The 27,625-nt window shown below is 43.3% G+C and overlaps 2 protein-coding genes across 4 annotated transcripts; one reads left to right on the top strand and one right to left on the bottom strand.

The window, feature by feature from the left end:
- On the bottom strand, positions 1-10,269 carry LOC105006008. Of its 3 annotated transcripts, none has more exons than XM_034295394.1 (10): positions 10,205-10,269; positions 9,688-9,810; positions 9,466-9,521; positions 8,768-9,377; positions 8,289-8,330; positions 7,590-7,668; positions 5,987-6,137; positions 5,340-5,438; positions 3,485-3,687; positions 1-2,812 (listed from the first exon to the last, which is right to left on the bottom strand). In XM_034295394.1, the coding sequence occupies exons 1-10, from the start codon at positions 10,237-10,239 to the stop codon at positions 2,678-2,680; spliced, it is 1,533 nt and encodes a 510-aa protein (XP_034151285.1). In that variant the 5' UTR covers positions 10,240-10,269; the 3' UTR covers positions 1-2,677. The 3 variants fall into 3 exon arrangements, with proteins under 3 accessions (XP_034151285.1, XP_019906850.2, XP_034151286.1); XM_020051291.2 differs by having other exon boundaries at positions 5,957-6,137; XM_034295395.1 differs by having other exon boundaries at positions 5,957-6,137; positions 9,688-9,841; positions 10,205-10,233.
- cfap70 (cilia and flagella associated protein 70) lies at positions 10,270-27,365 on the top strand. The gene is made up of 26 exons (XM_010864314.3): positions 10,270-10,458; positions 10,782-10,965; positions 11,276-11,374; positions 11,494-11,579; positions 13,239-13,424; positions 13,603-13,785; positions 15,563-15,657; positions 15,835-15,937; positions 16,101-16,235; positions 17,281-17,442; positions 18,917-19,006; positions 19,136-19,227; positions 19,670-19,730; positions 20,374-20,568; positions 20,794-20,925; positions 21,179-21,304; positions 21,554-21,687; positions 21,814-21,929; positions 22,468-22,653; positions 22,792-22,979; positions 23,955-24,107; positions 24,215-24,376; positions 25,634-25,723; positions 25,828-25,929; positions 26,216-26,263; positions 26,353-27,365. The coding sequence occupies exons 1-26, from the start codon at positions 10,387-10,389 to the stop codon at positions 26,428-26,430; spliced, it is 3,258 nt and encodes a 1,085-aa protein (XP_010862616.2). The 5' UTR covers positions 10,270-10,386; the 3' UTR covers positions 26,431-27,365.
- Positions 27,366-27,625: the final 260 nt, after the last annotated feature.

A 27,625-nucleotide genomic window follows, 5' to 3' on the forward strand; every position in this document is an offset into this window, starting at 1 on the left:
TAGATACAGAAAGAAACAATGTACATTGTCCAAAAAATTTTTACTTAAACAAAATAAACTATTACTAATTCTAAAATAATGGCGCCGTTATTCAATATTTTCCCGTCCTGCTGTAAGGTTTTTTACATCTGATCTTTTGTCCCCATCACTTTTCAACACAAACTGACGCCCCTGATGTTACCGCTCACAATGCTGTACATAAATGTATATGAACATAACAGATTGTATTTATTCAATATGCTGTCTGTCACTAGTAGCACCTTTCACCACATAACATTCAGAGTATGTGTAAATGTAATAAGCAAACGAAGGCGCTGCCGATTTTGGTGGATTCCTTTCCTCTGGGTGGCCAGTACAAACACGCACAGACTCACTACTTATAAGGCACGCTGGCTTCCCCTTTATTTTCACATGCCCGCTCGGGACGGAGACTTCCTTCTCAGGATAGGATGCACCAATTCTCTGGGAATTAAGCACTTTTCAAACACAGGGCACGATGACTGCAATGACGTAGCAACATTCTACTGAAAACAATGGCCGTTTATCATTCCGCGTTTTTGTCCGTGCTTGTGTTCTTGTAAACTCGTTTGACGTCATCTTTCATTGCCCAAGTACGGTTCCAATCCAAAGAACGCAAGTTACCAAAACGACCGGATGGTTTACTTGATTCGACTCTTTTATCGAGAACGCTTATGATATCCTAGAATTCATTTCAAGATGTCAGGAGAGCAGGAAAAGCATACGGTTGCGCAATAGCCAAATACACATGCCTCTCAATCTAGGTAGGTGCGTTCTCTGTCCTCGCGTTCTTGCAAGACCATACTCTTAAGGACGCTTGGCAAGAACGTTCTACTGAACGTACGTTCTTAGCGTACTTTGAATTGATAAACGGCCAATATTTATTCTCCCTGGTGGAATTAAGAAAGGTCATAGAGATGAATCCCAGCAGAGGCTTTTGTTTTTCCCATTCAATAGTACATGGAGGAATTGTGGGGAAACAATGAAAACCAGTAATAAAACGAAGTATCATATAATGAAAAACAGTAAATTATAAACCGTTCACCGTTAGGCATGGTTAACTGGCCCATTAAACCACTCTTGACAGAAAATGTTTTGTCGCCAGTGCTTCCAACTACTGCCGTGTGACAGAGACTCGGGAGATAGCACCAGAATCATTTGTCAATGAATAATTATCAGTGTCCTCATCCCTCTTTTGGAGTCCAGCTAGCATAAAGACCAGTTTATCTCAGTAGATTTGTTCGTGAATAGACACTTTTCTCCCATTTCATTCCAACTACCCTGGACATTTGTTTCCATCTCTTACAAGTGGGAAACTTAACCCCATCAGAAACTTAACCCCAAGTAGCTTTCCATGGAACCTGTCCCCCGGATGGCCTGGAGATGTGTGTCTGTGTGAGGACTGGTGCAGTGGAGCCCCAACGGCCGGCTGTGTGAAAACGGCGCCACCTGTTGCCCAGTCTGGAACAGCTTGTGCTATCTCGACATTATCGGAGTGTGTATAGACTGCGCACACTGTTTTGTCCCCTCTAGGCCCCCTAAAACTCATCCCCGCCCGGTAAAGCTCACATATGACATCAGTTTGACAGGCCCATACATTTTTTGTCTATTAAACAGATTACAGGATCAGATAGAATAGATATTTTGTCATCTACATTGTGGCCTGACAGGACAGAAATAAGCTGTTCTTTGAGATAGGGTGAGAATTCTGCCCTGTCAAAGACACTGATCTAGATCATTTGTATTTGACCATAATCAAGTTCATGACTATGACTGAAAGACACATCTCCCCCTAGACCGCTGGTCCTTGGGGAAACTGTAGAGCGTGAATTAGGACTGGAACAGAGTACGACTTCACCTGGAAGAGTCAGGTGAGGCTCATCCTTGTCAAAATTGGCGTGACAATTTTGACAAGAATTGTCTGTTGGATTTTGCACGATTGTCCTCTTCACAGCACCCCTGGTGTGTTCAGAGCACAGCCAGGGCCAGGATGGAGAACCGCGAGTCCTTTGCATTCTTCCACTCCCACAGTCCAAACAGACAACGTTTAGGGGTCCTTTAGATGAACGAGTCTCCAGACTGCCTCCTCATCACCAGACTGCCTCCTCATCACCAGAATGCCTCCTCATCACCAGACTGCCTCCTCATCACCAGAATGCCTCCTCATCACCAGAATGCCTCCTCATCACCAGAATGCCTCCTTGTGGGCAATGTCTGCATTTATCCTCTTCTTGTTTTTAACATTTATTTTGCCAGATAGGTGTGCAAAGAACACATTCTTACTTACAGCAACGACCTGGGAGCAAACAGAGTTAACTGTTTCCTTCAGGAACCGAACAGAATAGTTTTTCACCTTGTTGGTTCCAGGATGCAGAAAAAACTTTCCATGTCAAAAAAGTATTTCAATACAGAACGCCAATGATTATAAAATTCAATTTCTGACAGAAACCGGGCACTCTCAATACACAATCACTCAAAATAAATAAAAAGATCAACATTCATGACACAAAAACACAAAAATCCCTCTTCAATTCATTGGGCATTCATACAGTTTGAGTCATTCAGCACCAAACAGATAAACACTGAATGATACAGGTGGCATCTTCCAGTTGCATTGTGTGGCCAAATGAACAGGACCCAGTCAAACTGGCCTGGTCCATTAGTCAGGCTCCATGTCCAGAACCAAAGACGGGAACTGTACCCCTCCCTCTGTGAGCAGGGAGTAAATGTCCCGGAGCGCAGTGGGGTTGGGAGGTCCAGGGGAGGACAGCGTAACCATAGTATCAGACAAAGCCTGTCAGAGGAACAGAACATTAACAAGCAGAACCCAAACATCTATATATTGACATTAACACACATCACAACACACGTCTTACATTTGGTGGTAGTGGTACCTCCTACCTGTTACAGGTGTGTGTGAGAGACAGGTGGTGGTATCTCCTACCTGTTACAGGTGTGTGTGAGAGACAGGTGGTGGTATCTCCTACCTGTTACAGGTGTGTGTGAGAGACAGGTGATGGTGCCTCCTACCTGTTACAGGTGTGTGTGAGAGACAGGTGATGGTGCCTCCTACCTGTTACAGGTGTGTGTGAGAGACAGGTGGTGGTATCTCCTACATGTTACAGGTGTGTGTGAGAGACAGGTGGTGGTATCTCCTACCTGTTACAGGTGTGTGTGAGAGACAGGTGGTGGTATCTCCTACCTGTTACAGGTGTGTGTGAGAGACAGATAGTGGTGCCATCTCCTACCTGTTACAGGTGTGTGTGAGAGACAGATAGTGGTGCCTCCTACCTGTTACAGGTGTGTGTGTGAGAGACAGGTGATGGTGCCTCCTACCTGTTACAGGTGTGTGTGTGAGACAGGTGATGGTGCCTCCTACCTGTTACAGGTGTGTGTGTGAGAGACAGGTGATGGTGCCTCCTACCTGTTACAGGTCTGTGCGAGAGACAGTGAGGGTGTCTCTTACCTGTTGCAGTTGCACCTCCTGCTGCATCAGTTCCACCCGTAGCCTTAGCCTCTCCACCTCCTGAAGCTCTGCCTGAGAGGTGTAGATGAGGGTTGGGGGGAGTAGGGTCAGTCCACATGGGTCCCCCCACCCGCCTCTTCTCCTGACGGTGCAGAACTCTCCAACCCCTTCCGGCCTCCTCCAGTGATCCCATGCCTCTGACTCTGCACGGAAAAATGGGAGTTATTTTTAAACTGTGAGGAGTGCGAGCAACCGAAGTCCAAAACGTTTTTCCACTTCCTGTGCGCCTGCGGCCGTCTCAGCTTTAAATAGCGGGGACGAGTCAAGCGGTGCGCGTCGGCGGGGTGGATTGACTGACGGCTTTAAAACCTCGCCGACACACAGACGAGTGCGGGCCTGCCAGTGTTACACCGCCGGTTTCCATTTTCATTTTCCATACGCCTAGATGGCGAATGCTGAATTAGCTCGTTAGTGTCTCTCCGTAAGGAGATGCCCACCATATTAAACAAGTTGCAGGGTGGGAAAAGAAAAAAAGAGAAAGACATAAAGTGTGTGTGTGTGTCAGTTTGTGAGTTCTGGAAACATTGTGGCCCCTGGCTTGGGGAATAGTAAACTGTCAATTCTAATTAAAAAAGTCACCCCATCTCCTACCAGCAGCTCAACACTGTCCCTGTTAGATTAGTAAGGGGGAGTAAACAACTGAATTACAAATGTTTTGGTGCAATGCAGTGAAGAACACGTTGCATTATTTTACAAGATGCAGAATAGGCTCATTTAAATTCAAGGTAGAAATGTCACTACAGTTCAAGTACCTGGCAAAGCCAATAACAGTTACAGTTAAGTAAGGGATAATAAACCTGGGATAACCATTACGCGGATAATAACGTACAGCATAGGTGTGTTCCAAAATGCATTAGCAGGATGGCACTGACCTGTCAAAGACTTTTCCAGAGAAGGCAAAGTGCCCAAAGTTGATTATCCCTTCCCCACCAAGGCTACAATTTCATCACATTTTCCCCTAATAATTGGTTAATTTGCTGGTAGAAAAAGGTTTAACATTCATAGAAGTAGCTAGCAAGTTTACTATGTGTGAAATGACTTCAGTTGCCTTGGTAGCCAAACAGAAAACCTACCAGCTTAGTTTAGAAAACCTTTAGACAAAATAAAAATATAAATTTAAGGTAGGTTTTGTTGACACTGATTGGTTTTGTTGTAATCTTTGTCTGCAATTTTTTTTTTATGCTTATGAAAGCTGTTCAGATTTCCCAGCCATTAAATTCTTACCCTGCATTAAAGAAATAAAACACATTGCATTATGCCCAACAATCAGAAACTAATGTTTGGGTGTGCCAGGCTACAAAACTATTATTCCTCAACATAAATATGCAATTACATACTTGATTGCATCAACCAGACCTAACTAGCTCATGCTTCGCTCTGCTTACCCCTGTCCACTGCGCTTCAGTCGACTCCCAGAAATGTGTGTTTTATCTTGGATTCTATGTTAGTTATAATAATAACATCTGGTATTTCACCTCATCCCAATGACTGATATTTTATTGTACTTTACAATGTACTAGTGAAAAGTATTGAGAAGGAAGGATCACTGGTCGTAAATATGTGTTGTGTGTGTCTTGGTTATCAGTGTAGACTTGGTGTACTTCTAATTTGGGGTCTGGACCATGTACATAGCCTAAAAAGGGCTAGCCTACATAATTCAGGGGCAAAGCATGTTCCTGTTAAATATCAGTGGTCATGGGCAGCCCCATGATGTGGAGAAGGTGTTGATATATATATAGGTTTGGTGTCCGTAACAAAAATGAGACGTTTTGTGAAGAGAACCAGGTTGTAGTACCTTTTATCAGCTGTCCAGCATGTTTACGGAGGTCTGTCCCAATCTGCTCCAGGCCTTCCAGCATCAGAAAGGATTCATATGTCTTCTTCATGCATGTTCCTTCAGATAATCACACAGAAAAAAGAAAACATGATAAGCATCGTAGAATCCAGTGACAAACAACCTTATCTAGTATTTGGGCCTGAAATTAAAACAAATAAGCACAATCATATTGGAAAAGGTCCTATAACAAAAAATAATATTGCTGGGTGTAATAGCTTTACATTCATTATTAGATGTTACTGTCATTAATTTGGACATGTAGCATAACCACGGCATTGTCAAATTATTGCTAATGGCGTCAGCTGAGAAATAACAGGCTCAGCAGTTAATGACTTCAGAGACAAGAGGTAATGAGCTGAAAAATAAGCAACATTATTATAAATAAGCTAAGTAAATCCTAAGTTCTTGGATCAATCCCCATAGCTTTTCTCTCCAGACTCGTTTTCTCATCACACACACTCCTGTCATCTCCTATCCCAGTTCCCCCTCATTCCTACTCCTACCCTCTCTCCCTCCACCACGCAACTTCTGTCATTTTCTAGCAGTTTGCCAGCATTTCTACTACTCATCCCCACCCCCCTGGTCTCCATTGGCTGGGCTGGCACCTGGCTCTGGGCCAGTCGTTCTGGATGTCTGGCGAGACAGCAGCCGCTCACTCCGGCAGCGGTAAGTGAAGTCCCTGCACAGCTGTGTTATTCTGTCCACCTGAGCGCTGGTGGCGGCTGGGCTGCCTCGGCTTGGCCACTCTTTGGGGAACTGACCATACAGGGACAGGTCAAGGAGGACAACCAGAGAAAACTCTGGGTGATGAGGGTGCAAACACAGACAGAGACAGACATGCACACAGGCACACATTTTAATTCGGTGTGTGAATCCTAAAATCTGGTCTGTTATTTTGAGGAGAGCTAATGAACACTGAACTTAATGCTAAATTCTCTCGCAGAGGGATGTGAGAGGGTTACTAATGTTCTTATCCTCAATGCAATAAATGATTGATCTAATGGACACAAGTAATCAACATTACTGGATTTTTTCCTACATTTTACAGGATTACGAGTGTTACCGAAATTTAAATGAAAATGTGTAGTATTTGCCATAGGTACTAATCACCATGATCTGTTGTTGTAACCTGCACTTATGTAGGATATCTGGATGTGTAGTGAAGCTTCTAGATACCATGCTGTCAATTATTTTGAAAACATTTATTTACACAGATCACAAATGTTGCATGATGGAAACCTAAAAAAAAACATTTTGTTGGATCTTTAGAAAATGTCAACCACATGCGGTTTTCAATACATTTGTCTCAACTACTTCTTTTTTGAGACATTGTCTTGTGTCATGTAAACCTGGGTAAATGAAAACCAGCCTAGTGGCTGCTTGTTACCCATCAACCAATCATTGACCGTATTTATGAGGCTTTCACAAAGCTACAGTCTTTGGAGTTGAATATGTGCTGAATATGTCCCTCAGTAATGCAAGTCTTTGGAGTTGAATATGTCCCTCAGTAATGCAATTACTGAGGGACTTCAGAAATGTTGTATATATAGGGACAAAGGAAGGGGCCGAATAGTAGAAATAGCCAAATGTTGTAATGTGTGTATAGCCAGGTTTCTGAACACATTGATGATTTTGTTAAGTTCACACACTAACACTATTATGGCTCATGCATCGATTAAGAGAGCCAAAGCATCTCTGGAATGAAACTTTGTCCAACCAAAAACCCTCAATAATGCTACGTAACCAAAACTAGAAAAGTGCCCTGCCAAAGAAAAAAAGTAGCCTCTCCACAGGAAATCCCATTACCTCAGGAGAATGACCGGAATGCTTTATAAAGACCAATACATTTTTTGTTTCCGGTCATTATTTACAGGTTTGATGTTCAAAGCTAAAAATAAAAAAAAGAATGGGTATACCGATTTGTATAAATACAGTACATTTAACAAAACATGAGGGTCCATTTAAACAGGTCCATTGAGGCCTGAGGTGATACAGTGGATTTAAGGCGCGGCATCTTGTACAGACGTACCGCTGCAGTATAGGTTCAAACCCACTGGCCTCTCAGCAAAACACTCTCAACCCCCAATTCTTCTATATAATATAAAAACAGAAAAAGGTTACAAAAAATGTTATGTTTATATAAACACACGTAAGCACACACACGGTTTCTGTAGATGTTAAAAGTACAGTAAATTGGATGAAGGATACAGTGGCTTTCACTCTCTCCATGAAGTGACTCCTCTCTGTCACATGTTTGGATTGATGAGCCAGTACTTTGTCCCATAATCTGAGGATATACAGACAAATCAGGTAAAACCAATGTCCCAGCCAGCAGGACAACAGCATTCAGTCATCAGAAAAGTACACCACCTAGAGAGTATTTGGACATTTGACATGATATTGAAATATTATACCATGTAATCATATTTTTCAACAGAAATCTACATGCAATTTGATAGTGCAGAAAAAGTACATACACCCCAAGGTTCAACAGCTGGTGTTGTCCCCTTAGGCTGAAATAACTTTAGTAATTTCATGTAACTGCCATTCTGTCTCTTAAATCGATTGGGAGGGATTTTTGCGACATGGTCAAACACTCAAGAATTCTCGGGTAAAATATGGATTTCATTTACTCAATGATGACAACTTGGCCAGGCCCACATTTGTGAGTGTGAGTGTGACATGTTAAAAGGGTGTTAACTTTATCAACTAACATTTTTGGAATTCAGATACCCATATGTCCAAATTAAAAAAAGAAAAAGGAATCCTTTTCAGGGGATGTACTTACTGTTTCATTGTATAATAATCACCAAAACATTGAATAATCAAACATTTTCACATTTGTTTGTAACATATTTAATTCATATAAAATACAGATCTCAACAGTTAAGAGATTTGCTGACTAACCTGCTTCCTCTTGTCCTTAGACTGCTCCATTTGGATAACATACTGCCAAAAACATACAAACATGTTACAAGTCAGAGACTGTCTAGAATCCTCTGAGCTTTAGGGACTACTGCCACAATCACTCAAAAAAACAGCATCAGAGATTATCTAGAATGTCTGAACAAATTCTGGCACCAACAAACAATCACAGCCTACTGTACCACTTTGGTACAGTGATAGTGTGCAAAAGAAACATAACAAAACCAGTCCAACTACTTTTATCAGAAAGACCAGTACAGTAATAATACATTATATTAATGATGTTGAGTTGCTAGATAATTTCTCAACACCAGCACCATATTTGCCATTCAATTTCTATTGGCTATATTGTTTCCAGATTAAGGGATTTAAAGTAATAACAGTTATTTTCCTTTGGAGAGAGAATATACTGAGTAATAATCATGTGTAATAAGTAGTGTCGTTTTTTGCATGCATCGTACCTATTCAGTGGCGCTGAAACCACATGTGCTTTCGATGTCCCCTCTACATGTGACACAAAAGACACAGGGTCCCCCTCATGAGAAGGCTGGAAGGCGGCCAAAATGTTGCCTGAGTCTTCCCCAAACAAGCTCCGATGTGACAGTTCTGATGAGGCCTGTAGGACTGGACCCTCATCATGTGACACAGGACCAGGAGGACAAGTCTGCTTTGCTACTTTCCCAGAGAACTCAAGAGGCAAACCCTCTGATGACATAACAGGTTGTTTCCGGATCTTGACAGAGCCTCTGATCGTGCCAGCCCTACCTATCGGATGACCAGTTCTCCCCCTTCTGCACCTGGATGGATGAGATGCAGAAAACTTCCAGGACTCTTTTTTGTCCATCACGATCGGTTTGGAGGTTGATTTATTGCTAGCCTTAGTCCCTTTGGTACAAACTGGGGGCAGAGCCCTTAGTTTGCCCTGTGGCGTTTCCGCTGGTTCTTTCATTGGCCCTGTACTATTGGGAGGGTCTTTCTGGAGTGCTGTGCCACCGCGAACTCTGAGGGCCTTTTCCAGCATTCGATTCAGCAGTTCCATTTCCTGTCTCTCTTCAGGTAGGACATCTGGGTCTACAGAAAGAATGAGAAAAACAACCACAAAATTACAAAGTACCCTGGGCATTCAAAGAAAATATCCCAAAGTGGATAGGCATCATACCCATTTCTAAATCTTTTTTCATTACTGTTTCCTTGTAATCTTCCTGTTGTGGTCTCCTGGGGAATGATCAGACACCAGGCAAGTTTAAACCCAGGCTTACCACTTACAAAGCACAACTTTAGAATGTTAAATCTTAATTGGAAAATACGTCAACTAGATTTTCAAGGGTGACAATGATTATGGCACATATGTTTTTGATTAAACATATGTGTTTGTACTTACAAGGACAGCAGTATCTCTCCGCATTGAATGATGTTCTCGTTTATTTTGGCCTCCTCAAGTTTGCACAAAATGATGGATTCATCCACAAGGCTAAGCAGCGACATGATACTTGCACTCACTGCCCTGCACAATAAAGTTCGAAAAAAAAATAGTACTACCACGTTATTAGCTCAAGTTAGAAGGCTTACATAAAACACAGGCACACCGACAACTTGAAACGTATCACATACACATTTTAATGCAGCAGTTTGAATGTAAGTTTGTCACTTGACAATGCCTGACATCTACATGTCTTACTACTGTCTAGCAAAACGGAGGAACGGAAGTTACTGAGACTAGCCTTGCGCTAGCGAGCTAACTGGCTTTCAACTAAGACAGAATAGTCCAAACATCTGGGACATAAAATTATGTATTTGTAAGAAAACGCGTGAAACAAAATTATTGAAACGCAGGGAAACATACATATTATTCTCGTTAGATGTAGCACATAGGAAAAGTAACCGTAACAATTACTTACTTGCTGCAAAGACTTGCCCTCAAGAACGCCAACATCTCGCGATATTTAGAACAGGTACTGCTATGGAAACGGGGACGCCTTTTGTTAACTGCAGAAATACTGGGGAGAGTTTATGTTTCTACAAAAATTTACAACATTTTCACTCTTTCACTGTTAATTTTTTACACAACCAGTTTACCCAAATGGAACTATTTCCTGGTGCCGGAGATAAAGCAGTACCTGTTAAAATAACTGTAATACGGGGAAATAACCTGGTAGGCAAAGAATGCGTATTACTAGCTGCTACTGTCTAGCTACAGGTAGAGTACTAGTGTACATCACTGTTCACTGCTACAACGCTGAGCGGTTCTAGCTTGCTACTACAGTACCGTTCTACTGACTGTACTGTAGCTACCCTAACTGACTGCAGTAACTTATTATTTTTTATTTTTCGTTTAGTTGTCCCATCTAGCTATGATTCATGCATTGTAATTTAACTCAAACCTCCTAATGTACAGACAGTACTGTAACTGTACATATCAGCTAAAGCCATGATAAATACACTTAGCTACTGTTACGAAATAATTTTCCCTTCCAGAGAAGCAACAAGGCTGAGTCTCTCCTGAACTATGTGAGGGCTGAGTTCAATGGTATGGTCCTGGGAGATTCCCAGAAGCTGGATGTTGCAGTGGATCAGGGTGTTGACTACAACTTCACCTGCAGCTTTGAGTGCTCCGATGCTGTCCACACACTAGATGACGTGGCACACAAACCTGTAATATGTGAGCAACTATCTAATAAGTCAATAAGATGTATACTACCTGTTTCAGATCTTGGTGGAAGTTTGGCATGTCTGCAAAAACTCTCACAAACCTTTACAGGTGTAAAGCCATGTCACAAGAATTTCATGTTATTCAGTGCACTTGACAAATAAAAGACTTTGACTTTGATCTTATTGCTTCTGTTAATCTTGATGTTCAGTTGGTATCCTATTTGTACATTTTCTTATTTGTTCAGCTGGTTCACCAATCAATGATTGGGCGTTTTTCATATTGATCCTCTCATTGTTGTTGTTGTTGTTCTGGTCATTAGTGACAGTGATGGAGATCCTCCCTAAGGAGAAGAAGCAGAAGGAGGAGAAGACTGCCATTCTAGGGCAAGCAGTAGTTGACCTGTTACCGCTCTTGCATGGTGAGAGACCAACACATTAGATTCAATCAATAATCAATTGAAAAAATACTCAGGAACACTAAGCAACTTCATCATGGCTGAAATTGAATTGAAATTGATTCCTCTCACCCGATCAATAGGTCAGTGCAGCTTCTCGTCCACTGTGATACTTCATCCAACCACCGGCTCACCTGTGGAGACAGCCTTTCAAGAGAGTAGCAGCAAGGTAAGAATGAAGACCCTATGGAGCTAAATCAATGTCAAATTAATGTAAGGATGAAGCATGTGTAGGATCCTAAAGGTGACCCTTTTCACAAGGAAGATGTGTGTGCCAGAAGTGGACGAATGTAAGAGTACACCAATACATTTAGGGTGGGACATGTTTTGTGCTTTATTTAGAAAGAGACGGGGGGAAAATGGGGAGACTTTTTGCCCAAAGAGCAGTGGGTCAGATTCAGACCCATACAGCCGTACATGCTCAGATTCAGACCCATACAGCAGTACATGCTCAGATTCAGACCCATACAGCAGTACATGCTCAGATTCAGACCCATACAGCAGTACATGCTCAGATTCAGACCCATACAGCAGTACATGCTCAGATTCAGACCCATACAACCGTACATGCTCAGATTCAGACCCATACAGCAGTACATGCTCAGATTCAGACTCATACAGCCGTACATGCTCAGATTCAGACCCATACAGCAGTACATGCTCAGATTCAGACCCATACAGCAGTACATGCTCAGATTCAGACCCATACAGCAGTACATGCTCAGATTCAGACCCATACAGCAGTACATGCTCAGATTCAGACCCATACAACCGTACATGCTCAGATTCAGACCCATACAGCAGTACATGTTCAGATTCAGACCCATACAGCAGTACATGCTCAGATTCAGACTCATACAGCAGTACATGCTCAGATTCAGACCCATACAGCAGTACATGCTCAGATTCAGACCCATACAACCGTACATGCTCAGATTCAGACCCATACAGCAGTACATGCTCAGATTCAGACCCATACAGCAGTACATGCTCAGATTCAGACTCATACAGCAGTACATGATCAGATTCAGACCCATACAGCAGTACATGCTCAGATTCAGACTCATACAGCAGTACATGATCAGATTCAGACCCATACAGCAGTACATGCTCAGATTCAGACCCATACAGCAGTACATGCTCAGATTCAGACCCATACAGCAGTACATGCTCAGATTCAGATCCATACAGCAGTACATGCTCAGATTCAGACCCATACAGCAGTATATGCTCAGATTCAGACCCATACAGCAGTACATGCTCAGATTCAGACCCATACAGCAGTACATGCTCAGATTCAGACCCATACAGCAGTACATGCTCAGATTCAGACCCATACAGCAGTACATGCTCAGATTCAGACCCATACAGCAGTACATGATCAGATTCAGACCCATACAGCAGTACATGCTCAGATTCAGACCCATACAGCAGTACATGCTCAGATTCAGACCCATACAGCAGTACATGCTCAGATTCAGATCCATACAGCAGTACATGCTCAGATTCAGACCCATACAGCAGTACATGCTCCCCGGAAACCACAGCTTAGACCACTGGGCCGATCTAAAGCACCGTTACAGGTTACAAATATTTAGGTGCATATGTGAGTGGGTGCGCTGAAAAGTCCTGATTTATGAACACCCCTTTAAGATTGGAGACCAAGGATCATGTTTTAACTTGAATTCTACAGACAGAAATGGGGGAAATGTGTGATCGTGAGGGACTTTTTGTGTGTCTGTGTGTGTGTGTGTGTGCTTGTGTAGGAATGTAGTGTCCTCTTCTACATGTGTGTCAGTGACATCTCTTCTCTCTTCATGGCAACCAGCCATCTCTGGACGTGGTCATCTGTGTTCCAGAGCCTTTGCTCTCTGGCCTCCAGCTGTCTGACTCCAACCTGCTGATGGTCACCGTGGAGACCGCTTACTCAGTCCCGGAGGTGTGGCTTCCAGCCTCGGGGTCTGGGGCTCCGTCCAGCTACGTGGCTGCCCTGCCAATCCCCCTCACAGCCGAGGTAAGACAAGGGCCGACAGAGAAGAGACACACCTTTACATGCATGGGGGATATCCAGAAAAAAAAAGATAATTTGGAAATCACCTCCATCCACCATGAACCTGTCCCAGAGCCATCCTTTTCTGAACCATGTGACTTCATCAGTGAAAGCCATTGCCATTTTCTATTATCGTTCTCAGAAGGAGCAGGTGCTGATGTTCTCCAATGGGATTCTGAAGGTGGGTGGAGAAAGGGAAGCCGTGGGCAGACCTAGGAAATGGCCTATGCGTTCCCTGTTGGCACCTGGAGCTCACTTCATACCAGGCGTCTTCATAGAAGGAGAGCCTACAGACATGGTGTATGGGGATCTCACCAGCATTGAGGTTGTGTCCGGCCTACTAGTTCCAACACTAGTACTTTTATAGATATAACCATGTTTAGTACTGGCACTCAGTCTTACAAACCCGATTCCAAAAAAGTTGGGACACTGTACAAATTGTGAGTAAAAAGGAATGGAATAATTTACAAATCTCATAAACTTATATTTAATTCACAATAGAAGATAGATAAAATATCGAATGTTGAAAGTGAGACATTTTGTAATGTCATGCCAAATATTGGCTCATTTTGGATTTCATGAGAGCAAAAAAGTTGGGACAGGTAGCAATAAGAGGCCGGAAAAGTTAAATGTACAGATAAGGAACAGCTGGAGGACCAATTTGCTACTTATTATGTCAATTGGCAACATGATTGGGTATAAAAAGAGCCTCTCAGAGTGGCAGTGTCTCTCAGAAGTCAAGATGGGCAGAGGATCACCAATTCCCCCAATGCTGCGGCGAAAGATAGTGGAGCAATATCAGAAAGGAGTTTGAAGTTATCATCATCTACAGTGCATAATATCATCCAAAGATTCAGAGAATCTGGAACAATCTCTGTGCCTAAGGGTCAAGGCCGGAAAACCATACTGGATGCCTGTGATCTTCGGGCCCTCAGACGGCACTGCATCACATACAGGAATGATACTGTAATGGAAATCACAACATGGGCTCAGGAATACTTCCAGAAAACATTGTCGGTAAACACAATCCACCGTGCCATTCGCCGTTGCCGGCTAAAACGCTATAGGTCAAAAAAGAAGCCGTATCTAAACAGGATCCAGAAGCGCAGGCGTTTTCTCTGGGCCAAGGATCATTTAAAAAGGACCGTGGCAAAGTGGAAAAGTGTTCTGTGGTCAGACGAATCAAAATTTGAAGTTCATTATGGAAAACTGGGACGCCATGTCATCCGGACTAAAGAGGACAAGGACAACCCAAGTTGTTATCAGCGCTCAGTTCAGAAGCCTGCATCTCTGATGGTATGGGGTTGCATGAGTGCATGTGGCATAGGCAGCCTACACATCTGGAAAGTCACCATCAATGCTGACAGTTATATCCAAGTTCTAGAACAACATATGCTCCCATCCAGACGTCGTCTCTTTCAGGGAAGACCTTGCATTTTCCAACATGACAATGCCAGACCACATACTGCATCAATTACAATGTCATGGCTGCATGGAAGAAGGATCCGGGTACTGAAATGGCCAGCCTGGAGTCCAGATCTTTCACCCATAGAAAACATTTGGCGCATCATAAAGAGGAAGGTGCAACAAAGAGGACCTAAGACAGTTGAGCAACTAGAAGCCTGTATTAGACAAGAATGGGACAACATTCCTATTCATAAACTTGAGCAACTTGTCTCCTCAGTCCCCAGACGTTTGCAGTCTGTTATAAAAAGAAGAGGGGATGCCACACAGTGGTAAACATGGCCTTGTCCCAACTTTTTTGATGTGTTGATGCCATGAAATTCAAAATCAACTTATTTTTCCCTTAAAGTGATACATTTTCTCAGTTTAAACATTTGATATGTCATCTATGTTGTATTCTGAATAAAACATTGAAATTTGAAACTTCCATATCATTGCATCCTGTTTTTATTCACAATTGTACAGTATCCCAACTTTTTTGGAATCGGGTTTGTACATTAATACAGATTTAATATGTAATCTTCAGTTATATTTTCACCTGTTGTCATTAAATCATGTTGTTGTCCATCCTCAGTGGGTGGAACTTACGTTAGGTGTAATGGATGGATCTCTTTCCCATCTGATCCTGTGTTTTTCAGGACAGGGATTTCCGGAATGACGCAGAGACCAATAAGAAAAGAGTGTGCTGGGACACTGAGCGACGTTGCTTTCTGGATGCAGGGGGTGTAGCCTGGTGAGGCCAATACCACTCCTTTACTTGTAAAAAAACACTGGCCAGTTTGGCAGACACAGATTAAGCCTAGTCCTGGACCAAAAAACAAAGCTAAATGGAGATCCTAATTGAGCTTGATTTTGTCAGCGAAACCGGGCCGCAAATTCATATATAAAATCATATTTGCCCCCCTCTCAGTTTGACCCGTAGGATAGCAGAAAACAGACTGTTGCCAGTGGAAGTCATGAGGTCACTGCAGGTTGGAGTCACAAAGGGAGGAAAGGCTGGCAAAGACAAGGCAGTAAGAGACTGAATCCGTCCTAAACAGGATCTAGTTATATCACTCCTGGCTGTTATTGGCAATATCCTCACCAATATTTGTTTTAATTCCCTTTTACGTACACGTGTGTGTGTGTGCATGTGTGCGTGTGTGTGTGGGTGCCTGTGCATCTGTGTGTGTCCAGGCAGAGGAGGACAGCCAAATCTCTTTCCATGGCGTTGCGTACGTGGACATGGGTCCCCTGCTCTACCCCGGGACAAGGCGTATCCGAGGGGCGTACCAAATCTACCCCTTCTATGACTCTGACCTGCAGCTCAAGGTAAGACAGAGCAACGTCTTCTCCAATCATGCAAGGTTTCTACACATTTAAATAGGGTGTTTGGTACCGGAGACTTGGAGGAGTTAGAAAGACTGGAAGTGACCGGTGTGGAGGACCTATGAACATGGGTGTATCACATAAACATATGTATCACATAAACAAATGTTCTGTTCAGGCATGATGTTCAGAGAAAGAGAAATAAGATACTTTTGTGTCTGTGTGTGTGTGTTTGTGTGTTTGTAACTTAGTGGAGAAATTAAACAGACAGAACAGAGTACCAGAACTAATGGATCTATTTGGAGTAATTCATTTTGAGACAACAATTGTCTAGATAGTCATCCATTTCACTTTGTGCCGATTTCCATGTCCTTGTCATGCTCTATTTTTCTGTCTTTCCCTGTCTCTCTGTCTCTCTCTCTCTCTGGAGTTTAGTTTGTGGCTGCATTTCTGCTGCTTTATTTCGAAGTGCTGTCTCATGCTGAGGACATGCATTACTATTGTTTTGCAGATTGATACCACTTTGATGCCTTTAATAATTTTATTCTGGGACCCTCAAGAAGTGCCTTTGTTGGCCCAGTAAATCAGATTCAAAAGGAATTCATCTAATGATGCACATGAACTCAGAAATAGGAGAGTAAACCACACCGTGATAGACATTTGACACGTCGTTCTATGTATTTCAGCAGAGGCAGCATTGTCTCCCAGTAGCTGTTTTTTAATTGGCTTGTTGTGTTTGGTTAGTGGTTATCTTTCCTTCATTTCTCTCTCATTAATCTCCCCTCTTAGACCTCTTAGTGTTACTTTAATGGACTCCTCCATTCAACTGATGTGTCCCTTGTAATAAATGTGATATTTTCTTTGTGTGTGTTACCACGGCAACATCGAACCAAACCACTCCAAGACTGCCAAGTGTCTGTCTGGTGTTGCGCGGGACCTGGGTCAAGTTTAACAGGCGACAAATGGGGCCCTCTGCCCAGTAACCTTGTTTTCTAGTTTTTGCGACGGTGTGCCCTAATGAACATGAGCCTTGTGTCGGGTTTGATAGGCCAAGAGGAACGTCAGCATCCTAAAGGAGAGCATCGGGGCTCTGCCAAACCAGTGCAGAGAGAGGGCCCCCTCCTCTGTCGGCTCCTGCAAGATGGCACCCAGTAAAGTCTTCGACGGCAGCCACAAGGGCAGTAAGGAGTCCAAGGAATCGCCCAAAAAGGTGAGTGTCTGACTGCCTGTTCGACGTTCCTTGTTGCCTGGCACCGACCATCCTAATCTGTTACACAAAACGCAGTGGGGAAAAAGGTCCAAGCGGGAAGAACCTCAGACTCTCCTCTGACTGGTTATTGGAGGAGGCGTGGAGAGAGGACACGAGAAAAAGCCTATAACCTAGTCGAGATAAATCCGATATGTATGGATTCTTTGTGAAGATTGTTGGTAGCTATCACTGACACAGATGATAGGCCTTTCAGAACCCGGGAACAGAGCATCTTCCCAAAGCAATTAGCACTAATGACAGCAGCTTGCCGGCTTCATCAGAGAGCAGTGAATCATCTCGTTAGCTGTAAGCTCATCTGGCCCATCGCTACAGCCCCCTGTGGCTCAGCAGCAGAAGGAGCGGGTGGTGAACATACACACGTGCGCACACACACACACACACACACACCGACTGAGCATCTGACACGCCAGCCTGTTGCTGGAGAAATAACAGTCTCCTGCACCCAGGCAGACACCCACACACGTACATCCGTAAGCGTCCACAGCCACACACACCCACACACCCACACACACAAACACTTGTACACGCTCACACACCCACACACACTCTCATACATGCACTTACACAAACACACACATTCACACACCCACAAACACTCAGACACACTCACTTAAACAACCACACACTCAAACCAACTCACACATCCACTCACACGCACAAAGTACACGTCCAGTTACCTCTCAGAAGTTATTCCACCCTTTTTGGTATCATAATGTGAATGCATGAGCAGAGCAGGCTTATATTTAATCGCTGCATGGATGTCAGTCTGACCAGATTACTGATCGATTCAAACTGTTTGGACATGGGGCGTTTCCAATGGGCGTTGCGAAAGGTAAACTTGAATGCAATTGGATCAACCTTCAACTAATCAAACCTCAAGACAGACGCACACACACACACTGACAGATAAACACACACACACACAGACAGACACATACAGACAGATGGACAGACAGACAGATGCAGGCATAACTGGGCACATAGAGGCACATGAATCGATCATCACACTAACAACACCAAATAATCCATCTAAAGTGTTTCCTGAAAGTGGCGTCTGCACATGCCCACGTACGCCCCAAAAAACATCCAATCACTGAATAATGACTGAATCCAGAATGGTTTGGAAACAGCCGCTTGACAATAGTGTGTTTCCAACTCAATCTTTTTCAATGAATTATAGCAGTGGTTTCCAACCGGGGGTTTTGGGACCCTGGGCTGTACATCATTCTCAATTCTCATGAGACCGTAGGTCTACTGGTGTAACGCACATTAGGGGGTACTTGTGGGGTACTCCTGGCAGACAACCTCCTGAATAGTCAAGTACTGTAGGAGAGAAGTTTAGAGTGCTTGCAATTGTTTCCTTTGCTTAGTGTGGCCGGGCTGGGAGACAGTAACACGTGTTTCTCCTTTTCAGCCTGGCACACAGGGGAAGTCAGCACCTGCTGGCACTGATAGTGTGATGCTGTCTGAAATGGACCAGCAACAAATGAATGCAGAGGGCCAGGTGGGTCAAATACTCTTAGGACCAGAAACATGTGCCTCTCGCTCAAAGGTAGTAGATTGAAGAGGACTATTTCAAATGTATCTGTTGTGAATGGTAAATGAACTTGAGACCTACTTTAAATGTACGTAGATGTATGCAGATTCCAGAACCTACATCATTATTGAAATCGCTCTGGAGAAGTCACTGGTACCTAAGAGACCACCAGAGGAGCTGGCCAAAAGGTAATGTTCACCTTCATCTTCTTATCTATAGAATGGCCTCCGAGGTAAACGTCAGTGCCGGGATGAACTTCAACCTAACAGAACCATGTTTACAGTGTCTTTATTTACAATGTTTCCCTCGTGTGTTCAAACACATCAGATTCTGAAAAGTGGAAGGGAAGGAGGGAAGAAACCTTTGAAGGGGGTTCCCCTGGTAGTTGTACCCTAAAAGAGTCTGTGACTTAACTCAACTGTGGGAAGGCCATGGAGAGCTTCTGCGTAAATACTGCAGTGACACTTTGACTGAATAAGTCTGAAGTCATTCAGTGGGTGTACTGCAGGAAACGGGATGGTTTGTTGAAGAGGTCTTGCTAATTGTAGTAGTGCTGTAATAATATTCTCCTAAAGTTGTTGTAACATTGTTTTATGGCTTCCTATGTTTTCTCTACATTTCTGCTGAAAGGGTGAGGGAGTTGATACCTGCTAGGCCTCCCTTTCCTCACCGACCAGCTGGAGCAGAGAGGGTAAACTAGCATGCACTCACACACTCGTTCCACGACTCAATGCAATAACAGGGCATAGCGATTATACTGCCCTCTTATTACAGCCACTTTGAGTCATTTCATCTTGTGGCAATAAACTAGACGGTAGTCAATGGTAACAGCCTGTTAAAGTATTCTGCAAACTTTTTCCTTACTAATTGGTCTTTTGACCAGTCGAATCTTTTCGCATCAGGTCAGAGCTTTTCCTCAGGTGACCTAATGAATCAAAAGCTAAATTAGGGGAAAGAATATCGGAAAATCCGACGTAGCAGCATTCCTGAAATGGCGGTAGTCCAGTGTTCTCCAGCTGCCGGCTCACATTCCACCACATCCTAAACCGACGTCCCACTTAACTTTATAAACCACATTGGTGGAATCTCATATAGGACCACTGCAGCTTTTTCTTTCCTTTCCAAAAAAGTTGAAACGGAAAGTTTTGAGTGAGGAACTGAAGCGTTAAATTTGCAGTGGTCTCTTAATTTTAACCATACTGTTCCTCACTCAAAATGTTCCTTTTCGACTATTTTGGAAAGGAAAGAAAAAGGTGCAGTGGTGTCTTAAACTTTTCCAGAGCTGTATGTTTGAAACCATGTATAGTTATAGCCTCCCTCACCTCCTGTGCCAGGCTGTGCAGGAGTACCAGGCCCAGGTTGCCAGTGTGGTGGGCCAGGTGTTGGAACAGTACCAGCAGCTGTTTGGGCCTGCCTTTGAACCAGGGGGGGTGCCCCTGGACCCCACCACCCAGGAACAGCGCAAGACCCAGCTCCTGGGAGAGCTCAACTATTCTGGGAAGTATTTTGCTTTCAAGGAGCAGATGAAGGTGAGAAAAGGCTAGGTTGCGTACAGTTGGCGCTATGGATACGTTTACCTGTGGAAAACCTTTTGTCGCACTGTGGCTTAATGATATGACCTCGGTTAGGGGGGTTGGGTGTAGGAAAATGCTAGAAATGACAGATGCGGGCACAGGGCTCTCTAGTTGAAAGTAGGTGCCTGCACAGTATTATTAGGATACTATACAAAATAGTATTTTTGCTGTCATGTCCAGTATTCTGTGGTGCGTATCGTGAGGGAGAAGATGCTGCGGACTGAGGCCTTCTCTGATCCTCAACAACTGCAGGCGTTCCTCAGCCAGCTCTATGTATTCCTGGTGGACGAAATGCACGTTGCCCTAAACAAGGCAAGGCACTTTAACATGCACATACACACGGAAACGCATGCACACACACACACTCGCATGCGTTGCTTTGCAATGATTTCGGTGAACACTATTCTACCCTTTTCCCAAAATTTTGTGCCTCCATCTTTAAAATAATCTGTTTGGTGGAAAAGATTATTAAAAAATTCTATTACTATAATTGTTTGTGTCCACAAAATGTAACAAAAGAAAAGCCTAGAAGCCTGAAAGGGCTTGATCTTCTTCTCCCTTGTAGACGTTGTCAGTGGATTCCCAGGAGGCTCAGCCTCGCCCCCTGCTGGACTGTGCCCAGCTCCTCCACTTTGCCAAGGAGGCCCAGCTCAATCAGGACTACCAGCTAGCTACTCAGTACTACCAGGAGGTAAACACACTCTTTGAGGGAATCAAGCTGATCTAGGGAATGACATTCTCAGGAGTTGTACGCTGTCTGCTGCAGCAGCCTTCCAAAGCCTGTTCCAAAATTCCTGAATATGTTTAACCATTTGGTGTTCCTTTTGGGAGCCCAAATTCTGACGCATTGATCATAGCAATGTAACAGTATGATTTCTCTTTTAGAGGGGGGTTTCCTAAACCTTTTTCTGAGCTTGCTGTGTCTTGTATCCCTATGCAGCGACTTAGTCGTGACCGAGCCAACCCGGCCCATTGGTTTGACTACGGTGTGTTTTACATGATGACGGCTGATTACCAGAAGGCTGACGAGTGCTTCCACTATGCCGTGTCCATAGATCAGACTCACCTTCCCAGGTACAAAGAGCTGAGTTTTTCATCCTGCACTGTTCTGTTCATGGTTTGTACCTATGTCAGCTGATAATGTAATACACGTCAACTGGGTGAGGTGTGGATATTGTCTTTGTCTCTGTCTGTCTGCAGTTTGGTGATGTCTGGTGTCCTGGCCGAGATGGACGGACGGAAAAAGGACGCAGAGACATTCTTCGAGGGAGCCACTTGTGTGGACCCATCCAATGTGATGGCCTGGACTCTGTTTGGTGAGATCAACTCTGTGAATCCTGCACACAAACAGGCATCTGTTAGCCCCCCCCCCCCCCCCCCCCACACACACACACATGTTTGTTTTTATAACCTCATGGGGCCCAGAAAAACAAAATTGCATGCTCCCTTGCCCTAATCTTAACCCTAAACATAACCTTAACCTAGCTCTAATCTAAACCTAACCCTAACCTCAACCTCAATATAGTAACATTGTCTAAACTTTAACTAGATGTAATGCCTAACCTTAACCCCTAAACTTAACCAACAACGCCTGGACCATAAAGTCAAAAATGTGTTGTAAGTTTGACCCTAAACCTAAACCCTGAGCCGGAAATTGACTTTCCCCTCATGGGGCCTTAAAAAATTTCCACACGAGGCATGTTTTTCAGGTTTTACTATACTTATGGGGACATTTTGTCCCCATAAGATAATAAAAACAAGCACACACACAGACACACACACATTTTCCTTTTATTTCCACATTTATTGGTGTCATTATGAATCTTGAGTAATGGCTGGTGACACTGTGCCCAGGCTTGTTCCACGAGAGCCAAGAGAACTCCATCCAGGCAGAAATGGCCTTCCTGGAGGCCAACAAGCACTTGAGGGGCACCGTTGGGCTCACTCCACCATGTGGGGTGGAGACGGAGGCTGAGCCACCGATCCCGGGGGAGGAGGAGCCAGTCGTTGCAGGCACTGAGTCACCCACCAACAAGACAGGTGAACACTAGTCTCAAGGCTCAAGCCCATTGAAGGACCAGGACAGGATCTATTCTGTTAAAACAGACTCAGCTTTCCGGCTAGTCAGGTAACAGCGGCAGAAAATACCAACCTAACTGATATGCTCTGTTGAAACAGATGTGGAGGGAGACAAAGTAGGAAGTGTGGGGACTGGGTCTCAGAGCAGCCAGGGCAGCAGACCAGGGGATGGATATGTGGCATGTGCTGACCCTAATGCTAGGCATCACCTAACAACCCCCGTCTGGTTGAACACCACCATCTACATGGAAACGGTGCAGTTTCTCTTGCAGAACAACGCACTACAGGTCAGCAACATGCATGGTCTCCTACACTCACTACACACATGCTGCATGAAAGTACATGAATTACCCTTTTCTCTCTGGACTGGGTCCACTCAAAACCTCATTGGGTCAGCTAAAGACTGATGTCATCTCAGGGAAGTTGGGGTTCTATAGCAGAGGCTGACACTTCAATGTAAACAGTTGTAAATACTCTGAAAATGGTTAATTGAAGTATCCCATTGACCTCAGTTAATTAATTTAGGCGAAAATTTAAATTTGTGTGGTACTTTAATGGTGTAACAGCACAGTACCACACATCACACCACCGGCTTGACCCTGAAGCTAAGTAAGGCAAGTCAAGGTCAGTCCCTGGATGGGAGAACAGTTGGTGTTGGAGGACCAATAGGGGGGACTATTTCCTCTACTCCAAAGATCAAATCCCAGGTCAGTGAAGGGTACATTGCCCTGCGTAGGGTGCCATCTTTTTCAGATGGGACATTAAATGGCTCTCTCTAGTCACTGAAGATCCCATGACTCAGGTCTTAAATGGGGATATCAAAGGATTAATAAAATGTGGGTACTATAGGTATGAAAATCAATCCCTGAAATAACTGGTATCAGTTAAGAGCATCAGTTGAATCAGGCTCTTTAGTTGTATCCAGCCTCTTGTGGTTGTGTATTTGATTTGTTTACATCGAGTCTGTCTGTTGATGCTTGTTGCCAGCCCTCCTTCTGGTTCCTGTGTTTGCTACAGATGGTAGATCATGACAGCGACGTCACACTGCTGTGGTCCATGTGGGGAAGATCCATCCAGGATCTTCTCTGTCTGATTCCCAAATGGCACCCTGTTAGCTATGCAGTGTAGGGCCATTAGGGCTATGTTAATAAATATTGCCCTATAAAAGGAATAAGTTGCGATTTGGGAGGCGCCTCACTGTAATCCATGTGGAGTATATTGGCTGATTGTTATCTTGGCTGATATGGAACCTTTTCCAACAGATGGCCCAGAGAGCCCTGGCCCATGAGGTCTTGTCTCCTGAGGGGGGTCTGAGCAGCTCCTACCACCTGGCCCTTGCTCGACTGCACCTGCTCAGGGCAGAGTACGGCAGTGCCGAGTACAACCTGAAGGAGGCACTCAAGGACAGCTTTCAGGTAGAGTTTCAAGTCTGTTTCCCAGATGCAGATTAATGCATTGTGAACACCACACTATTCTAACTGAGCCCCAAATGACCTGATTACTGGGTTCTCTGCTCTTATAGGACCCTGATCTGTGGGCATTGTATGGTCATCTGCACTACCTGACAGGGGAGTACGGAAAGGCTCAGAACTGTTACGAGAGGACCCTGGACTTTGTGACGGACACTGCGGAGACACACCCCGTCTTCCTGCGCCTGGGCTCCATCTATCTGCAGAATGGGGAGGTGAGATGGACTGGGAACAAATTAACTCGATAGGACTGTGATATGTGGGTCTCTCACATAGCTATCTTACAGTGGATATAAAAAGTCTACACACCCCTTCTAAAATGATGAGACAAAGATAAATCATGTCAGAAATTTTCCACCTTTAATGTGACCTATAATGTGAACAATTCAATTGGAAAATAAACTGAAATCTTTGAAGGGGAAAAATAAAAAATAAAAAACTCACAATAACCTGGTTGCATAAGTGTGCACACCCTTAAACAAATATTTTGTTGAAGCACCTTTTGATTTTATTACAGCTCTCAGTCTTTTTGGGTAGAGGTCTATTAGTATGGCCCATCTTGACGTGGCAATATTTGCCCACTCTTCTTTGCAAAAGCACTCTAATTCTGTCAGATTTCGAGGACATTTCCTGTGCACAGCCCTCTTCAGATCACCCCACAGATGTTCAGTTGGATTCAGCTCTGGCTGGGCCATTCCAAAATGTTAATCTTCTTCTGGTGAAGCCATGCTTTTGTGGATTTGGATGTGTGCTTTTGGACATTGTCAGGAAAATCCTACTAGAACAGCTGAACTTTATTTGTGATTAATCTGAGTCACTTTAAATGTTGGCAGGTGTGTAATGACTTCTATTTAACATGAGTTTGAATGTGATTGGTTAATTCTGAACACAGCCACATCCCCAGTTATAAGAGGGTGTGCACACTTATGCAACCAGGTTATTTTAAGGTTTTTATTTTTCATTTTTCCCCCTCAAAGATTTCATTTTGTTTTTCAATTGAATTGTTCACATTATAGGTCACATTAAAAGTGGAAAAAGTTCTGACATGATTTATCTTTGTCTCATTCTTTTACATCACAAAAACCTGGCATTTTAAAAGGGGTGTGTAGACTTTTTATATCCACTGTAAGTCTCTGGATAAAAATGTCAGCTAAATGACCAATATTACAATGTAACGTAGGTAGAAAACACACGGATGGACACACATGCATCTCCCCTGTGGCCCCTTCATCTCCTACTGCGACAGCATGCTACAAATTATAGTTTTTATTTATTATAGACTTTTCAGAAACTCTTGATCTTGTTATTGAGAAAAATAAATATCAAATAAAGAAAACGTTAATAAGGTTAGACACCAACTGGGAGTGTGTGAGACATTTCTGGTCTATTCTGACTCTGCGCTGTCTCCAGCTGCTACCTGCCTATGTGTACCAACAACATTTAAACTAAAACTTTCTTCATGGACACCGCAGTTTGAGCAGGCGAAAACAACTTACTTGCGTGCCTGCATAAGCACCCCCTCCTGCCTCACTTGGCTGGGACTTGGAATCGCCTGTTACCGGGTAAAAAAAAAAAAAAAAAATACATGTATTTTCACTTAACAAGGCAAGTCAATTAGGAATACATTTATATTGCCAATGAAGGCTTGCATCCATTATGCACACAGCTAGGGCAGCTAACTGAAGCAGAGGACGCCCTGACAGAGGCCAACACCCTGAACAACGAGAACGCTGAGGTGTGGGGTTACCTTTCTCTGGTTTGTCTACAGGTTAGTGGCCAATCCATAAAACACAAAAAAAGCAACTGTAGAATTCAAGTCAACGATGACTAAGTTCAGAGTTTCCAAGACCTTTCCATTAAATATATTTCTATAATCCAAAGGATATTATGTCACTTTGGTTAGGATGTGTGGTCTCTATACAAGGGAAGGGTTTAGAAGATGAGGTCTCTGTGCTATACTATTTAGCATGTGTGGAGGAGGGCTGTGTCGTGTTTTGTTCCACACTCAAAAATGTTTATCAATCTGTCTGTGTGTGTGTGGGGGGTGGGGGCAGTCGGGCCGAAGACTTGAAGCAGAGCAATCCTACAAGTATGCCTTGAAGGTTGGTTTTGAAACTTGTTAAACTTGTTAATCTCCATGTAGAGTATATACATTTAGTGAAGTAACAACTTTTTACATTTTTTTTGTCAGTTGAACCTACAGGAGCCAGTTCTGTGTGAGATCAAGGCACTCCAAGATGAAGTTGGCTTTGGAAACCCATGTTTCTAGAAAAACAGCAGGCAATGATTTATATTCAAAAGCTTTTACGAATTGTATTTCTAATTTGCAAAACCTAATATTTAGCTGTTATTTCTGTAAGGTCTACATTATTGACTTGTGCACTTGTCCTCATATTTTACAATTTTGGATTAAACATTCTTACTTTTATGCATAATGTCTGAAAATATTTGCACACTGTCTTCAAACCAGAATGCAGGTGACATGTTTGCATGTTTCTGCTGAATGTGTTCTGAGCTGGTAGGGTGGGTAAAACTGGGGGTGTTGCCATTTTTACAACCGAACACCTCTCAATCGGTCAAGCCTTCCGTTAGGAAACAACTGTCAGGTTACCATTATAGGTGTATATCATCTACCCTCTGCTTTACACTTTTATGTGACTCGTTTGCACATCTAGAATGCCATTTAGAAATTGCCATTTGGACCCAAACAACTATTATTCCACTTGTAACATACACTATACCTAATACTTGTAAAATTCTGCCCTCATTTATTTGTCTTAATGGCACATTTAGTATTGCATTTGCACTGCATTTGCCTTCATTACACATCTGCACATTCCACTTAATACTTATACATATTTTTGCTCTTCTGGTTAGATGCTAACTGCATTTTGTTGTATTGTACCTGTACTGTTCAATGACAATAAAGTTGAATCTAATCTAAGATAGGTATGCTAAATCCGCTAACCAACCTATTAACCTAATTTACATAGTCAGATCATCCTTGGACATTTTAACCTGGACTGTACAACGTATGATTCCGAAAATATAATGGCAGGCCATACTTTTGATAAAACATCCTTGCCCTATACCGAAATAAAAGAGGAATACATTTTTGGATATTTATGGAACCCTCATGAAACCCTATGTTGTTGACAGCCAACATTTTTCACTTAGTCTGTTCATGGAAAAAGAACCTGCTATGATACATGTCAGGCATATAAACCTGGTGCTGGTCTGCTGGCTAGTGCTGCTCCTTTCATCTCTAGAGCTCATATACACATTTACAACCACTAATTTCGGGGCTCATTTTTTAGGTTTGGAAAACCGCTCGTGTGCTGCCACTACATAAGGTTGGGAATACTAGCAACCTAGAATCTAGCAACCTAGTCCTACACCTAAACTGTCTTTCCTTGTTAAAATCATGTCTCATGAGTCTTAGTAAATACACAGTTGCACTCCTT

This window comes from Esox lucius, chromosome 11 (assembly GCF_011004845.1).
Source record: "Esox lucius isolate fEsoLuc1 chromosome 11, fEsoLuc1.pri, whole genome shotgun sequence".
Classification (NCBI taxonomy): domain Eukaryota; kingdom Metazoa; phylum Chordata; class Actinopteri; order Esociformes; family Esocidae; genus Esox; species Esox lucius.

Bases quoted from the DNA above. Each gene is read 5' to 3' on its own strand.
- LOC105006008 (XM_020051291.2), bottom strand. From the start codon at position 10,239: ATGTTGGCGTTCTTGAGGGCAAGTCTTTGCAGCAA. The intron at 9,378-9,465 runs GTATGATGCCTA...TTCTTTCTGTAG, and splicing joins GAAAAAAGATTTAGAAATGG to ACCCAGATGTCCTACCTGAA. The intron at 3,688-5,339 runs GTACTACAACCT...TTTTCCGTGCAG, and splicing joins TGCTGGACAGCTGATAAAAG to AGTCAGAGGCATGGGATCAC.
- cfap70 (XM_010864314.3), top strand. From the start codon at position 10,387: ATGGAACTATTTCCTGGTGCCGGAGATAAAGCAGTACCTGTTAAAATA. The intron at 15,658-15,834 runs GTGAGGCCAATA...CCCCCCTCTCAG, and splicing joins GATGCAGGGGGTGTAGCCTG to TTTGACCCGTAGGATAGCAG. The intron at 19,007-19,135 runs GTGGGTCAAATA...AAATGTACGTAG, and splicing joins AAATGAATGCAGAGGGCCAG to ATGTATGCAGATTCCAGAAC.